This window comes from Ictidomys tridecemlineatus, chromosome 8 (assembly GCF_052094955.1).
Source record: "Ictidomys tridecemlineatus isolate mIctTri1 chromosome 8, mIctTri1.hap1, whole genome shotgun sequence".
NCBI classification, from domain to species: domain Eukaryota; kingdom Metazoa; phylum Chordata; class Mammalia; order Rodentia; family Sciuridae; genus Ictidomys; species Ictidomys tridecemlineatus.
The window spans coordinates 99,558,888-99,574,053 of record NC_135484.1 but is presented as its reverse complement, the minus strand read 5'-3'; the positions used below and the strand labels follow the sequence as shown (position 1 = coordinate 99,574,053).

The following is a 15,166-nucleotide window of genomic DNA, read 5'->3' as shown; positions in this document are numbered from 1 at the left end:
ATCTTCTTCTCATGCTCTTCCTCCCTGCTCTGTTTTGAGTTGCCCCCCCTTATATCAAAGAAGACATTCGGCATTTGTTTTTTAGGGATTGGCTAACTTCACTTAGCATAATCTGCTCTAATGCCATCATTTCCCTGCAAATGCCATGATTTTGTTATTTTTTAGTGCTGAGTAATATTCCATTGTGTATAAATGTCACATTTTTTTTTATCCATTCATCTATTGAAGGGCATCTAGGTTGGTTCCATAGTCTAGCTATTGTGAATTGTGCTGCTATGAACATTGATGTAGCTGTGTCCCTGTAGTATGCTCTTTTTGGGTCTTTTGGGTATAGTCTGAGAAGGGGAATAGCTGGGTCAAATGGTGGTTCCATTCCCAACTTTCCAAGGAATCTCCATACTGCTTTCCAGATTGGCCGCACCAATTTGCAGTCCCACCAGCAATGTACAAGTGTATCCTTTTCCCTACATCCTCACCAGCACTTGTTGTTGTTTGACTTCATAATGGCTGCCAATCTTACTGGAGTGACATGGTATCTTAGGGTGGTTTTAATTTGCATTTCTCTGATTGCTAGAGATGGTGAGCATTTTTTCGTGTATTTGTTGGTTGATTGTATATCCTTCTCTGAGAAGTGTCTGTTCAGATCCTTGGCCCATTTGTTGATTGGGTTGTTTTCTTATTGTTTAATTTTTTGAGTTCTTTGTATACTCTAGAGATTAGGGCTGTATCTGAAGTGTGAGCAGTAAAAATTTGTTCCCAGGATGTAAGCTCCCTATTTACCTCTCTTATTATTTCTCTTGCTGAGAAAAAAACTTTTTAGTTGGAGTATGTCCCATTTGTTGATTCTTGATTTTAACTTATAGGTGTCCTATTAAGGAATTTGGAGCCGAACTCACGAGATGGAGATTAGAGCCAACTTTTTCTTCTATCAGATGCAGAGTCTCTGATTTGATATCAAGCTCCTTGATCCATTTTGAGTTAACTTTTGTGCATGATGAGAGAAAGGGATTCAATTTCATTTTGTTGCAAATGGATTTCCAGTTTTTCCGGCGCCATTTGTTGAAGATGCTATCCTTTCTCCATTGCATGGTTTTAGCACCTTTGTCTAATATAAGGTAGTTGTAATTTTGTGGATTGGTCTCTGTGTTCTCTATTCTGGACCATTGGTCTACCCGCCTGTTTCGGTACCAGTACCATGCTGTTTTTGTTACTATAGCTCTGTAGTATAAATTCTGGTATTGCTATACTGCCTGTTTCACTCTTCCTGCTTAGAATTGCTTTTGCTATTCTGGGTCTTTTATTTTTCCAGATGAATTTCATGATTGCTTTTTCTATTTCTACAAGAAATGCCATTGGGATTTTGATTGGCATTGCATTAAACCTATAGAGTACTTTTGGTAATATCACCATTTTAATGATGTTAGTTCTTCCTATCCATGAACAAGGTGTATCTTTCCATCTTCTAAGGTCTTCTTCTATTTTTCTCTTTAGGGTTCTGTAGTTTTCATTGAATAGGTCTTTCACCTCTTTTGTTAGGTTGATTCCCAAGTATTTTTTTTTTGAGGATATTGTGAATGGAGTGGTTGTCCTCATTTCCATTTCAGAGGATTTGTCACAGATATACAGGAATGTCTTCGATTTATGCGTGTTGATTTGGCATCACCTGGTATTCAAATATCCACTTATACCATCGACAAGATACCCTTATCAGAGGCATTTAGCTCTCTCCATCTTTTAACTTTCTCATTTTTTTTCCTGGAGTTTCTATAAATTTGTCTTACAACTGGGAGTAGGAACAGAAAATTATTTCTTGTTCATTCCAGAGCATTATAGGCTTTTAAACATAAGCAACTCTCTACCTGGTATGAATAGGGTAAGATTTCTGAGTTTGTCACATACAGAAGAGTTTGATTATAACCATCTGTAAATGTACATTAAATCCAGCAAGAAAAGGGCATGAGACACATAATAATCTGCTCATTTTGTAGTTTTCATCACATTCAGAAACCAAATCCAGCCATTTGTATGCCCACCTATGTCCATGGCCTGGTCATGATTCAGGAGTGGATGTCACTGGAGATGAGGGAATAAAAGTTTTAGTTATGATGATTCAGTCTGATAAAATGTCTATTTCTTCACTTTCTCCTTTTGTCATCAGAGTATAATCTTGTGTGTCTTATTACCTGGGGGACACTAGGGCCAATTACCCTCAAAAGCATCCACTAGAAAGATGCTTCTGCTATAATTGACATCACCCTATTGCCTGGGTTTCTTACAAGATGGACATAAATTCTACTTTCTCCACTGCCCTTGTCTTGTAACTGAGAATCCCTTCCCCTCAAGAAAGTTCATAAATAGTAGAATTCTGATACAATGGGGAGGAATTAGTCTATGCCGTTTTTAGCCAAAACTCTGGTTTCTGACTTCACTTCTTTGTATGTTTACGGTTGTATTATCTATGATAAAGGGTTATGGTGAGTGTTAAAGAAGATGAAGGCATTTGAATCACTTGGTTGGCTTCTCTTTTTTTATGTCTCAAATTCGATTCCTCAGAGGGGTTTCCTCACTATCTATGTAGAGCTCTCATTCGCCCTTGATCCTCAAGTACTCTATCATTGTCCCTATTTAAAATTCTTCACATTCTGATCAAAGGCTCTAATTATTGTGATATTTAATCACCTTCTTTTCCTCATTCCTTCCTTGCTACCAACCAACCTTCCTTCCTTCCTTCCTTCCTTCCTTCCTTCTTTTTCTGTCTCTTCTCAATAAAATGTGTATTCCATGAGGTTAAAGGTATACACATTGTCCATCTCCTTGACCATTGTACCAACCTGCACCAATGCAACAACATATAGATTAAGACTCAAAACTACTTCCTGCCTCAATAAATAAATAGAAAAGGCCTTGGCCTCCAATTCAGAGGAACTGGCTCTAGGCTGACTCCACTTTTGATCACATATGTGACCCCAGGATAAATCTTAGCCTCACTGGACCCCACTGCATTCATCTGTAAAGTAAGGTCACTGGGTATATTGAGGTGAAGATGGCCCCCAATTTTGATGCTGTCTCCTTCAATTTATGTTTTCTTACAATAACACTGGAACAACCAACATAAGGGGATCCTCAGAAGGGAGCCTGAATGGGACTTGCAGAAGAGCAGCAGAATAGCAGAGAACAGTGCATGCACATCCCAGGAGCCTGGGGCCAGGCTGCCCCTAAGGTGCACAATAGCCTCCCTCCTGCAGTGTGGGGATGTTTCTCCATGAAGTTCCCCTCCCTGCACAACAGCTTCCCAGTGGTAACCTGACAAAAGGATCTCTGGAAGACAGGAAAACAGAATGGGGAGGAGCACCATGTCTGGAAGGGCCCCTTGCTGGGAGGTCCAGGGTGGGTAGAGTTGACCAGTGAAGGTGTCAGGAGGGAAGAGACACTGACACAGACGGCAGAGATGTGCTGGGAGAGAATCTAAGAGGAGAAGGAAAGGAGCATCATGAGAGGGGAACATTGGGGGTGCCATCCTGGAGGGTGACCCAAGCTGCCCTGCCCAGTGGCGCCTCTGCTGCCTGGTGTCAGACTAAGGAAACTCCTCACAGCTTTCATCACAAGGCTGTGCTCTGGGGAGGGAGGGCTGTGGTTGGGAACTTGTTATTTATTTTGTGCAGTTCTGACCTTGTGAAATGAGGCAGGATTAGGTGGATTAGTGTGCCATCATGTTGACAAAGAAGGTAGATGAATCACTAACTAAGAAGAGGGCCACAGGGAGACATGAGCCCTGAAATGAGGAAAGTTGGAAGCTCTGGGAGAAAGTTGCAAATGGGAAGAGAAACGGGCTTGGGTTTACAGAGAACAGAACTAACAGAACTAGCCTGGCAATGATTTTCTTGTGTATTGGACCTGGAATATTCCCAAAGTCTCCTGGTTCAGAGGTGGACGTTGTGGAAATCATTGAACCATGAAAGCTCTGGGATTAATCCATCCATGGCTGCATGGACTACTGACTGGGAAATGGGACCTAGGCAGAGGAAGCAGGTCAGCAGTGGTGTGTCTGGAAGGGTTCATCTTATCTCAGTTCCTTTCACCCTCTCTGCTCCTCAGCTGCTGTGGGCTGAGCAGCTTTCCTCCACCGTTGCCTTCCACTGTGATGTTCTGCCTCACCTCAGGCCCAGAGCAACAAAGCTGCTGGACATGGACTGAATCCTCTGACACCATGAGCCAAAATAAATCCTTTCTTCTCTAAGTTGTCTTTGTCAGGTACCTTGGTCATAGCAAGGAAGAGCTGACTAACCCATAGTTAGTGGTTAAAAAATAAAAGTTTAATATTCAGACAGAGAAAGGAGTATAGACTAATTGAATTTTGGAACTAAAATTAGAGAAGAAAATAGCCAAAGGAAAAACCAACCAGAGATAGAGATTTTTTTTTCTGACTTGTTAGGAATATTTGTAAGTTTATTCTGAGAGGTGGGGATGAATGTGGCCAAGAGCGTTAGGACAGTACAGAGATAACCCTGTCTGTAAGTAAGAGGAAACATGTCAGAGAAGACAGAGGTAGCCAAGAAAGATGGAGAGCTGAGGAATGCTCTGTAGAGTAACTGTATACATTTTAAATCTGCAGTTTTCCATTTGCCTTTGTTAGTTTCATTGTTAAATTTGGGGATATAATTGACTTACAATAAAGTGCACATAATTTAAGAGTACAATTGGATTACACCCATTAACTCAATATCACAATCAAGACGTGAACATATTCAAGTCCACATGCCTTTTAAAAAAATTTTTTTGTAGTTGTTAATGGACCTTGACTGATTTATTTATTTTTATATGTGGTGCTGAGAACAGAACCCAGTGTCCCACACACGCTAGGCAATTGCTTTATCACTGAGCCCAATCCCCAGCCCTCCTCATGCCATTTTGAAATCAATTCATCCTGCACCGTGCTATACTACTGATATATTTTTTGTCACAATACATTAGTTTCAATTTTCTAGAATTTTAAATAATTAAGTATTGCCAGCAAGTCCTCTAATTTTTGTCAGACTCAACCAAGGATCTGAGTCTCAGTCAATCACAGCAGTTAGGCTTCAGACAATCAGAGGCTTCCAACCAATCAGACCATGTCCCTTTGAGGCAAATTCACCATTGCATGGTACCTCATAAGGCAAAGGCCAGCCGCAGCCACTCGGGTTGTTTCTGTAGGTCACTTCATTTTCTCTCTTTATAAATAAAACCTGTACCTGGGGGAGGGCATTCTGCTCATCTTGTTATGGGCTGCTGCCAGGGTCTGGATCCCTTCTGTTCCTGGAAATAACTGTTCAACGTAAATGGCCTCAGGTTTTCTTTTAACAGTTTCCTATGGACATTGTAACAAATTCTCACAAGCTGCATGGCCTAAACTGTATAAAAAATTTTCTCACATATTCTAGAGGTCAGATGTCTGAAATAAGGTGACAGCAATTTTGTCCCCTTCTGCAGACTCTGAGGGAGAAGCCGCTCCACGCCTCTCTCCCAGGCTCTCACAGCAGTCCTTGGTGTTCCTGGGCTTGGAGCTGCATCAGTACAGACTGAAGGAAATGGACAGTGGAAAAGGAAGCAAAGAGGAGCCAAGGGAGGAAGGGGAAGAGAACAGGGAATGAGAAGAGGAGGTGGAAGACACCAGAAAGTGTTAAGGGGAGGTGAGGAGGACTTTCCACCTCAGCCTTTGCTGATGCAATTTTCAGTTGCTTTTTGGCAGTTTATTCCAACACAAATTTAAATTTGGTCAGAAAGTGATCTCTGTCTTGCAGAAAACTCATTGCCCAGGCCACTGCAAGTCCTTGTAACTGTCCCTCCATGACTGAGCACCAGAGGGCGCACTGTCCAGCACAGAGTGACCTCCCTGGGGCTGGAAGGACTGCAGTCCTAGGTACACAGCCTCCACAGTTCTCAGGAGACTTTCCACAGAAGAAACTCAGCCCAGCCTTTTAACCTCCCCCTGTCCACATCTACAGACAGAGCCCACTGTCCCATACCTCTGTCCTCTTTGAGACAACTTCTGGGAAAGGTTTTCTGTAGCCACTGTCTCCATTTCCTCACTTCTCACTTCTCCTCCACCCACTCTAGTCAGGCTGCCTCTGTCCCTGCGACTCCACTGCAGCTGACCTGTCCAGATCACCAGTGTCCAAGTTCCCAATTCAGTCTTCCCTCTTCAGTGCTCACACTCCTCTCCTGGATTCATGAGGCCATGCTGTCTGCCCTGAGTACCCTGCACTCCACTGTCACAGCCTCCTCAGCCTCCTTGGCTGGCCCCACTCAGCTTCCCTTCTCCTCCCCACTGCCCTCCCCACAGGCCATCTCCTCAGTCTGTCCATCCTCCAGAGTTTGGCCTCCAATGCTAGGTTCCAGAGACCTTTTAGTTTCTGTCTTGCTCTCTCTTGGGACATTAGTGTCACAAGGACAGTCAAGAGCCCTAAAGAAGAGCAGACATATCAAGGAACTGAGATCTGGTGCCACTTTCCAGGGAGGAACTGAGTGAGGGGGCCATGTCTGAAGTGGACCACCAACAATTAATCCTTCAGGTGACGACAGTACCTGAACGTAAACTGACTGCAACCTCCTGAGACATCCTGAAGCTGAATTCCCCCACTAAGTTGCTTCCAGATTCCTGATTTCCACTCACAAATTGTGAGCATAGGGCTGAGGTTGTGGCTCAGCGGTAGAGCATTCGCCTAGCATGTGTGAGGATCTGGGTTCGATCCTTAGCACCACATAAAAATAAATGAATAAATAAATAATAAAGGTATTCTGACCATCTACAATTTAAAAATATTTTTAAAAATTGTGAGCATAATAAATGCTTGTTGTATTAATCCACTAAATTTGATGGCAATCTGTGTAGCAATAGATGGCTAGCACACTCATGCCCACCTCTCTGACCTCATCCTTCAGTGCTTCCTCCCCAGGGCCCTATAACACTGTCCTTCCTTCCTTCCTTCCTTCTGGCCTGAAACACACCAAACTTGTTCCTGACCAAGTTCCCTGCCTTCATCTTCCTTCTGGCTGGTGTTGTCTTAGCCTGGATCATCACATGTTAGCTTCTTTCTCTCATTCAGGATTTGCTTTATGATAGCCCTCATGCCTTAAGCAACTTGGGGAACACAATGGGTGATCAGTAAATATTAGATAAAATAAGGAATGAAATCAAGTAGATATCATTTAGAAGAAACATAATATTTGAGAAGAGTCTACCAATTTCTGTGATTAAAGTCTGAACATTTTTCTATTAGTTCTCCTTTGTTGGCTTGTTGACTTAGACCATTGCAACTGTACTGAATGTTCCCAAGGACACATAGAGTCAAACAACTATGGAGTTTAGAGGGAAGGTGAAAAAATATTGTGTGAGATACTTTAAAGGCCTATGTATCAACGTCTACAAAGATTAAAATTGTGCTGATTCACCCTGTCCCATCTAAGTAGCTCTAATACACATGTGTTCTTCAAGAATATTTTGGAAAACTGAACATACACAATTCCTCCCATCTTGAACTAATCCCCCTAGTTCAGTCAGATAAGTTGACATCCACCTTTACCTCAAATATACACACATGCAGTCTCTCTTTGAATATGGTGGATTAAAAAACAAATGTTGGGCTGGGATTGTGGCTCAACACTAGAGTGCTCATCTAGCATGTGCGAAGTCCTATGTTCCAAACTCAGCACCACATAAAAATAAATAAATAAAATAAAGATGATATTGTGTCCAACTAAAAAGTAAATATTAAAAAAAAATGTTGATTTCTTTACATTTTTATATCACAGACTACCAGGAGAAACATTAGAAATATTTGACATCTGTTATGATAAAGGCCATATATAAGTCTGCATATGTATCTTAAATTAAAAATATATTTCTTCTTATTTTCTAACTAATATAAATGGTGTGCCAGATAAAGATGGATAAAGCTATGGAACAAATCGGTCTTTAGTCATTGCCCAATTTTGAGTCATATTGCAATTTCATAAACTGTCCCTGCATTCTGGGCTGTTTAGTTTGACAGTGGTACCTTCCTCTCTGAAGGCCATCAGGCTCTGGGAGGTGGCCCATCTTGGAGGTGTGATTCTCAGTGAGTTCCTAGGTCCCTATACTAGGACCTTGTCATTTCTGCACTTCTCATTGAGGGACGGGGTGGTAGAGTCTTCTTACTGTTGCCAGCTTCAGAGTTCTCCAATCCCCACTTGAGGGATCTTCATCCTATACTTATACTTCTAAATAGGTATTTCATTCAACTTTCTTCAGTGCCCGCCTCTCTGCTCTTCTATTTTTTCTTTTTTTACTGAGAATTGAACCCAGGGTTGCTCTATCACAAAGCTATACCCCAACTAATTTTTAACTTTTTATTTTGAGACATGGTCTCATGAAGTTGCTCATTGTGAATTGGAACTTGTGACCCTCCTGCTTTAGCCTCCTAAGTGCCGGGATTACTGGTATGTACTACCATGTCTGGCTTCACTCTTTTGGACTGGTTCTTTGGCTTCTTGCAGGGATGCTCCTTGGCCCAGTGTGACATATTGATTTGTAATTCCTTTTATGCAGAGTTTTTTCATTATGGTTTATTATGCATTCCTCAATCTTGTATTCCTAGCACCAAGAGCAATGAGGTAAATCTTGGGAAACTCACTCCAGGATAAAAAGAAATTCTAAATATATGTCATAAGCTAAGCAGTTCTGGATTTGATGAGTTAAAAAATCTTTGTTCTAGAGCATGTTAGTCAGCTTCCCTTTCCATAACAAAGGACCTGAGATAATCATCTTTAAAGAGGAAAGTTTTATTTTGGCTCACAGTTCAGGCATTTCACTCAGGGTTCATTTGACCTTATTTTTTTTTTTTTTTTTGTTCCTGTGGTGGGCCACTATATCATGGATGGCAAAAACATGTTTCAGAGGAAAACTGCTGAAATCATGTTGTCCAGGAATAAAAAAAGATCTAAGGCAGGGTGGAGGGAGAGGAAGAGGAAGAGACCAGCTTCCCACAATCCTCTTCAGAGTCACACATCAGGCAGGTAAAAATGATTTTCACTACCTTTCAATAGTGCCAAACTGAAGAACAGTCCTTCAAATGTAGTCTTTTGATGGACATTCCAGATTTATGGTGAAAAAAATTTGCCTCAGATCCCCAAAGTCTCATGTATACCACAATGCAAAATACGTTTTTCTGTTCTCAAGGCAGATCCAGAGGATAGTGTTGAAAGGGCTTTTAACAGAACCCCCCACCCCCACCCCCACTTAATTTTCTAAGGAGTCTCCAGGTGTTAGGAAGCAGGTAAATGTGCAAAGGGAACTGAAAACCCTTTAGGAAGCTGTCTAGGAAGGAACATCTTGGTTGGGCTCAGTTGACCTAACATTGAATAGACATTAAAAAAAAAAATGAGTCCCAGGTCACCCACTGCCCTACCAGAACCATCTGTGGGGAAGCTAACACTATGAAAATGGCTAGCGGGAACTAGGCCAGAAAATTCAACTCCCTAGATCCCATAGGCTTGATAAAGAACAAATGACTAATTCTCTCAATCTGTATTTTGAGATTCCAGATTTAAAGGAGACCTCCTCTTCCTTCCCTTCCTGTAGGGATTGTGAATGCTGCTGCTCTTCAGGTAGAAAAATGGTGGGGACAGCAGGGGCAGTGTGTGCAGATGGCAGCAGAGGACCATTCAGATTTTCAGATATTGTTTCTGAGCTACTGGATTCCTTGAATGGAGTAAGCCCCCAGGGTACTCGATATAATGTGGTGTTTAGAATAGTTAATTCAGAGGTTACTAGGATGAGAGATCTCAGGTCCCTAAGTCTCTATATATAAACTGAAACCCGACTCATCAGGAAGGTCATGTGCTCAGGAAATATTAACTAAAGCTCATCTCATCAGAAACTGCTGGCTGACATCTAACCAGTGACTTTCCATTTTAACCAAACAAATATTTTCCTTATTTGTTTCCTTTATTACCTTATAATTTTCCTCTCACATCCATCTGGGTGGTGGCCTAATCATTCTGGTTTGTTAATGCCAGATACATGAAATTCTGTCTCCTGAAATAAACCTGTTAAAAATTTAATGTGCCTAAACTTATCTTTCAACATGCATAAGAGACTCTCAGTGGGGGAAAATGACATTTTTCTGAGTTACTTTAAAGAACAGTTTTTAAATGTGATTTTATGTCATTTTGGCAAGATAAGGTGTGAGGGTTTACTTTATGACTTTTTGTTTTGCTCGAGACAAAATCTAACTTGTTTCTATGGTCTTCAAAGTCTTTACTCCAAACTCTGAGCCCTGTTTCCTGATGTCCCCTCAGGGTCACTTGTTCCTGTCTTATGCTTTAATGCTCCCCTGAGAGCAGCTGTGTTCTCTTTCCTGAAATACTTAGTGCTTGGCCTCTTCTTGGCCACTGATTGTGCTGACCTCTGCCTGGATTCTACTCCTGCTGCCCAGTGCTGGTGCCACCCCCCTCACTGATAGTCCCTTCTGCTCATCTCACCTCAGATATGACTCCCCTCCTTGAGAAACCTGTCTCACCCACAGATCTCAGCAGATGTCTACTGATGGTGCCCTCCCAACATTAACTCCTCTGAGCATGGTGTTGTAGGAGAAAATCTGTCCTGTGAGAGGGCTATGTTTAAGTCCTACCCTTGACTACCTGTCAGTGTGACCTCATCTGGAAAAAGGGTTTCTGCAGAAATAGTACAGGTGAGGTCACCCTGGAATAGGGTGGCTCTTCATCCAGCTGTTGGTATCCTCATAAGAAGAGGGCAGTTTGGACAGACAACACATACAGGGAGATTGTCCTGTGACCATGAAAGAGGAGATTAGAGTGTTGTGACAAAAAAACTGAAAAACTCCCAGAATGGCCAGCACCTGTCAGACACTAGGGAGAGGCTAAGAAGGAGCCTTCCATAAAGCCTTCAGAGAGACCACGGCACCGCTCATACCTGGACACCCCACTTAGCTCCAGAACTGTAGGAGAATGAATTTCCATTATTTTAAACCATAGCAGGTTTGTAGGAATTTCTTGTGGCAGCCTTAGGAAGGTGATACACATGCTGTGCATGATTTTAGATTAGTTTATCCGTTTTTTGTTTATTTCTCTCACTAGATCCATTGCCATGAGTGTAGAGAATGTATCAGGTTTTTTTTTTTTTATCATTGATTATCTGGCTCCAAGAACACAGAATATTTCATGCTGGTAAATATACATTGAATAATTAAGAGGAAAAAAATTGAAAGAAAATGATTCTTTATAGGTGGTTTTTAATGTGTTTTGGTGAGAAAGGAAGCAAAACACAAAACAAAAAAATATATATTTTTGCCTAAGCAGAGTGTCAGACGAAAATTTCTACTTAATTCTTTGAGAGAGTTCATGACAGATGATATAAGACAGTTTTTCTTAATAGATCGAGCTTAAGAAACTTTTTCATTCTATCCAAATTAAAGAGATAGCCAAGAAGTAATCATGGTTATAAACCTCACTAAAACCAAATAGACTGCATTGCAAAGAAGTCTGCATAGCTCATTTCTAATTTAAATTTGGGGAAACTTTGTTAGCCTGTTAGTAATCAAGATCATCTTTTGAATACAGCCCAGTATTGTATGTGCTATGTCTCCATGTCAGCCTCATTTAACTGAAAATCTTCTTTACTGCTTCCACACATTTTTCATCATCAAAGGGCTTCCTCTGGCTGCCAGGCTGCAGAAACTTCTTCATTGTGGGCAGGTTGCTGACTCTGGTTCTCAGGGCCTGCGATGAAGAAGTGAAGCCTCAGACCACAGCCTCAGAGTGGAGCCCAAACCAATACTCATTAATACAACCAGGAAGTCTGAATCCCTCCACCAGCACAGCATGCTGTCTGGGAAACATCACCAATGAGAAAAAAGATAAGAGCTAGAAAATAAAGCTCAATACCAATTCCCTCAACTTCTCCTTAAAACTGTATTCCGTTCCAGCATTCTTTTCATCTGCTTTACACTTTAATCCTGCAGATTCATTGCTACTGAATGATATAAGAAAAAATATGTGACATGTGCCCGTCACGTATGGATAAAAGAATCACTCAAACAGAGTGAAAAGAAGATATGGGAAAACTGAGTTAGAAACGATGATAGAAAGAGACCAGCAAATCCAGGTGGCAGGTGCTACAAATTATCACACTGAGAGATAAAGATGGGATTGTTCAAGCGTGGGGGTTTGCAGAGTGAAATATAATGTCTGAGGCTGGGAACCTGAGGGGGAGGAAGGAAAACAGATGGAAGGAGACTTCCTCATCATGGAAAGACAAGGCATAAATGGGATGAAGAGATTCCCAAGGAAGTCATGGTCAGAATCCAAGTGGAATAGGGGCTGGGAGGAGAAAGCTGGGCCCTTGGTTTCACTTATTATCCAAGCTAAATATACTTCTTAGAGAAGCATTCACTTTAAATGTCCTTGCATAGCAAGATTCTTTTCATTCCACAGAATCAGAGCCTAGAAGACCTTTCTGGAGTCCAAGGAAGGGAGGGTGAAGCCTAGAGATGGCTAGAAGTCAGAACACCACCAGCCCCAGTGTTTAGATGTTAGATTCCTGATGGGAGGTGTGGGCCTCTGTGAGGACTTGAGAGAGAGCACCTTCAGTAGAGGGAAGTTGGCCAGAACAGTGGAGTCCAGCTCTTCTGTGTGGTAGAGAAGTTCAGTGAGGTGAACGTCAGCCTTGCTCAGCCTGTTGCCAACCAGGTAGTCTTGCCCATGGCTCTTTAACACCTGCAGAATGGAAGGAGTCAGCTCATGAACACACATAGCCAGACTGGGGCCCCAGCTTGTCCCATAGCCTCTGAGCTCAACTCTCCCCAGCTGCTGCCTCCTGGGAAGGTATAGAGCTGCAGATCTTTCTTCAGGTCCCTGACTCAGAAGGGAGAGTGAGAATTGGGGCACTGCTCTCTCCTCTGGGAAATCCAGCATGATCCTTTCATTCTCCTTCATACATTCTTGCATTGTTCACACCCTTTACCATGACCTATGTCTTCCACACATGCCAAGGGCATGACCTTGCTGTGTTGCCTTTCCCTGAGCCCCACACTCTAAATGGCACAGCAGGTAATTTCAGGATATTTCTTTCTCCTCTGCTCTCTCTTTCTCTCCAGTTTCCACTTTTTAAAAAAAAAATATATATTTTTTTAGTTGTTGATGGACCTTCATTTTGCATATATTCATATGTGGTGCTGAGAATCCATCCCAATGCCTCATACATGCTAGTCAAGCGGACTTCCACTGAGTTACAACCCCCAGCCCCAGTGTCTCCACTTTAATAAGCACTTTCCCCTATGAGTATATAATTTCAGTATCTCTGTTTTTCCTCTTGTCTGATTTCTCAATTTGCTGCTTATGTGTGTAGGATCTAAAACAAACTTCAATCATCATATCTTTTGTGACACTGGCTTTGAACACTAAGTTGCAATCCGCATGCTGCATTATCTAGGTGTGAACTGCACTGACATCTGCATCTTAGTATGAAATGCATGGGAAAAGCAATATGTTTGATTGGCAAAACAGGAGTAGAGAGAGGGGAATGTGATAAAGTTGACATCATAAGATGTAAATTCTACTATTTTTGGATGTGTAGTTATGGGTTTTTAAACTTTCTTTTAATATCTATGAATGTATTAATATTTTCACAAAAGAAATCTTGGGGGTGATATTTGAAATTTGTTTAAATATCTCAGTTATATTGAAATGATGAAGCATAAAGAAAAACCCCATGGCACTCCCACTTAAACAAAATATTTTGTCAACCAACCTATCAGATTAAGTATAAATAGAGAAGTGTGAACAATTGCTTGGTACGAGAACAAACCACAACAACATATTTGTGCTATAATTTAGAGCACTCTTTTAGCTTTACCTCCAGTGTTCTCAGAACTTCCCAACACCTAAGGCCTAATTCTGTACTATGAATTCTGTACATAGAGAATTCTAGTTTGATTCCCAGTAATTAAAACTTTGAACTTGGTATCACTAGTGGAAGCCTTTCTCCAAGTCTATCTTCACACAATGCCTGAGTGCCAGAGTACTAAATCAGTATGCAAGAAGGCCCTCTGGAAGGGAAGGTCAGTGTCCAAGGAATCCCAGGCACTGTTTTTCTCCTGCTTCTCTTATGTGAAGGATGTCTGAGTCCCCCAAACTCATAAGTTGTGATCCCAATGCTGTTAGGTGGGGCCTTTGTGACATATTAGGTCCTGTGGGAAGAGTTCTCAGGAATGGCACTACTGCACATATAATGAGACCTTAGACCCATCTGTCATAGGAGAACATAGCCCAAAGTCAGCCATTCATGGACCAAGAAGCAAGGCTTGCTTGACACCAATCCACCAGTCCTTGATCTGTAACTTCTGAGCCTCCAGAACTATGAGAAATATGTCTGATGTTTAACCTTCCAGTCTATGGCATTGTTCACATAGCATTCCCAAGTGCTAAGATAACCTGTTAGGACTAAAATGCTCTCTAGACTCTGAGACACTCTCTAAACTCTATCACTGTGCTGCATCCTGTTTTATGTGACTCTTCCCTTGTTTCCACTGGATTCTCCCATCAATAGTAAAGCCTTTCTCAGATAAAGAGAAAGCTAGTGTTTGTGCCAGCCTGATTCTGGTCATGATCCCCCTACCCTGGTCCTTCTCACCCAAGCTATAATCTAAATCCTTCCCATGTTGATGTAAGAATACATGAAACCGTGTTCTTTTCTTTATGTCCTTCCCATAGAGGTTGTATTTGGTGACAGCATAGTTGAGAAGGGCTCTGGGCTGCCCCAGCTTCATCCCATCAGCCTTCAGTTTAGAAGGTGCCCTGAAGGTGAAACAGCTTCCATTTACCTTCTCAAAGGCAGGAAAATAACGGTTTCTCGCTTTCTCTTTGATCTGGGCAAGGCGTCCTTCTTTGTCCCCAGGTGGAAGGAATGGGTAGTAAAGAATCATTTCATTCAAATCTGCCACACCTTCTGAATACATATCAATTCTGAAAGCAAAAAAACAAGTATTCTGTCAAATGCCTTCTGTCCCAGATTTTATAGTTTTGAAATCCAAGAAAACAGAAAACTGGGAATGGAACCACCATTTGACCCAGCTATCCCTCCCCAGCTATCCCAAAGACTTAAAAACAGCATACTACAGGGACACAGCCA

General features: G+C 41.7%; 1 protein-coding gene and 1 long non-coding RNA gene across 3 annotated transcripts in view; one reads left to right on the top strand and one right to left on the bottom strand.

Annotated features, from left to right (window-relative positions):
- Positions 1-15,166, top strand: part of LOC144366183 (uncharacterized) — a 24,385-nt gene that overhangs the window by 2,611 nt on the left and 6,608 nt on the right. The gene's annotated exons all lie outside the window — the stretch shown is intronic.
- The window catches only part of LOC101959480 (glutathione S-transferase alpha-3), a 21,299-nt gene continuing 17,386 nt past the window's right edge, over positions 11,254-15,166 (bottom strand). For both annotated transcript variants that reach the window (XM_005318564.5, XM_078019892.1), the window contains exons 5-7: positions 14,859-15,000; positions 12,622-12,753; positions 11,254-11,757 (exon numbers count right to left, since the gene is read on the bottom strand). In XM_005318564.5, coding sequence (XP_005318621.2) covers positions 11,638-11,757; positions 12,622-12,753; positions 14,859-15,000 — 394 coding nt within the window. In that variant the 3' untranslated portion in view covers positions 11,254-11,637. The remainder of the gene's footprint in view (positions 11,758-12,621; positions 12,754-14,858; positions 15,001-15,166) is intronic.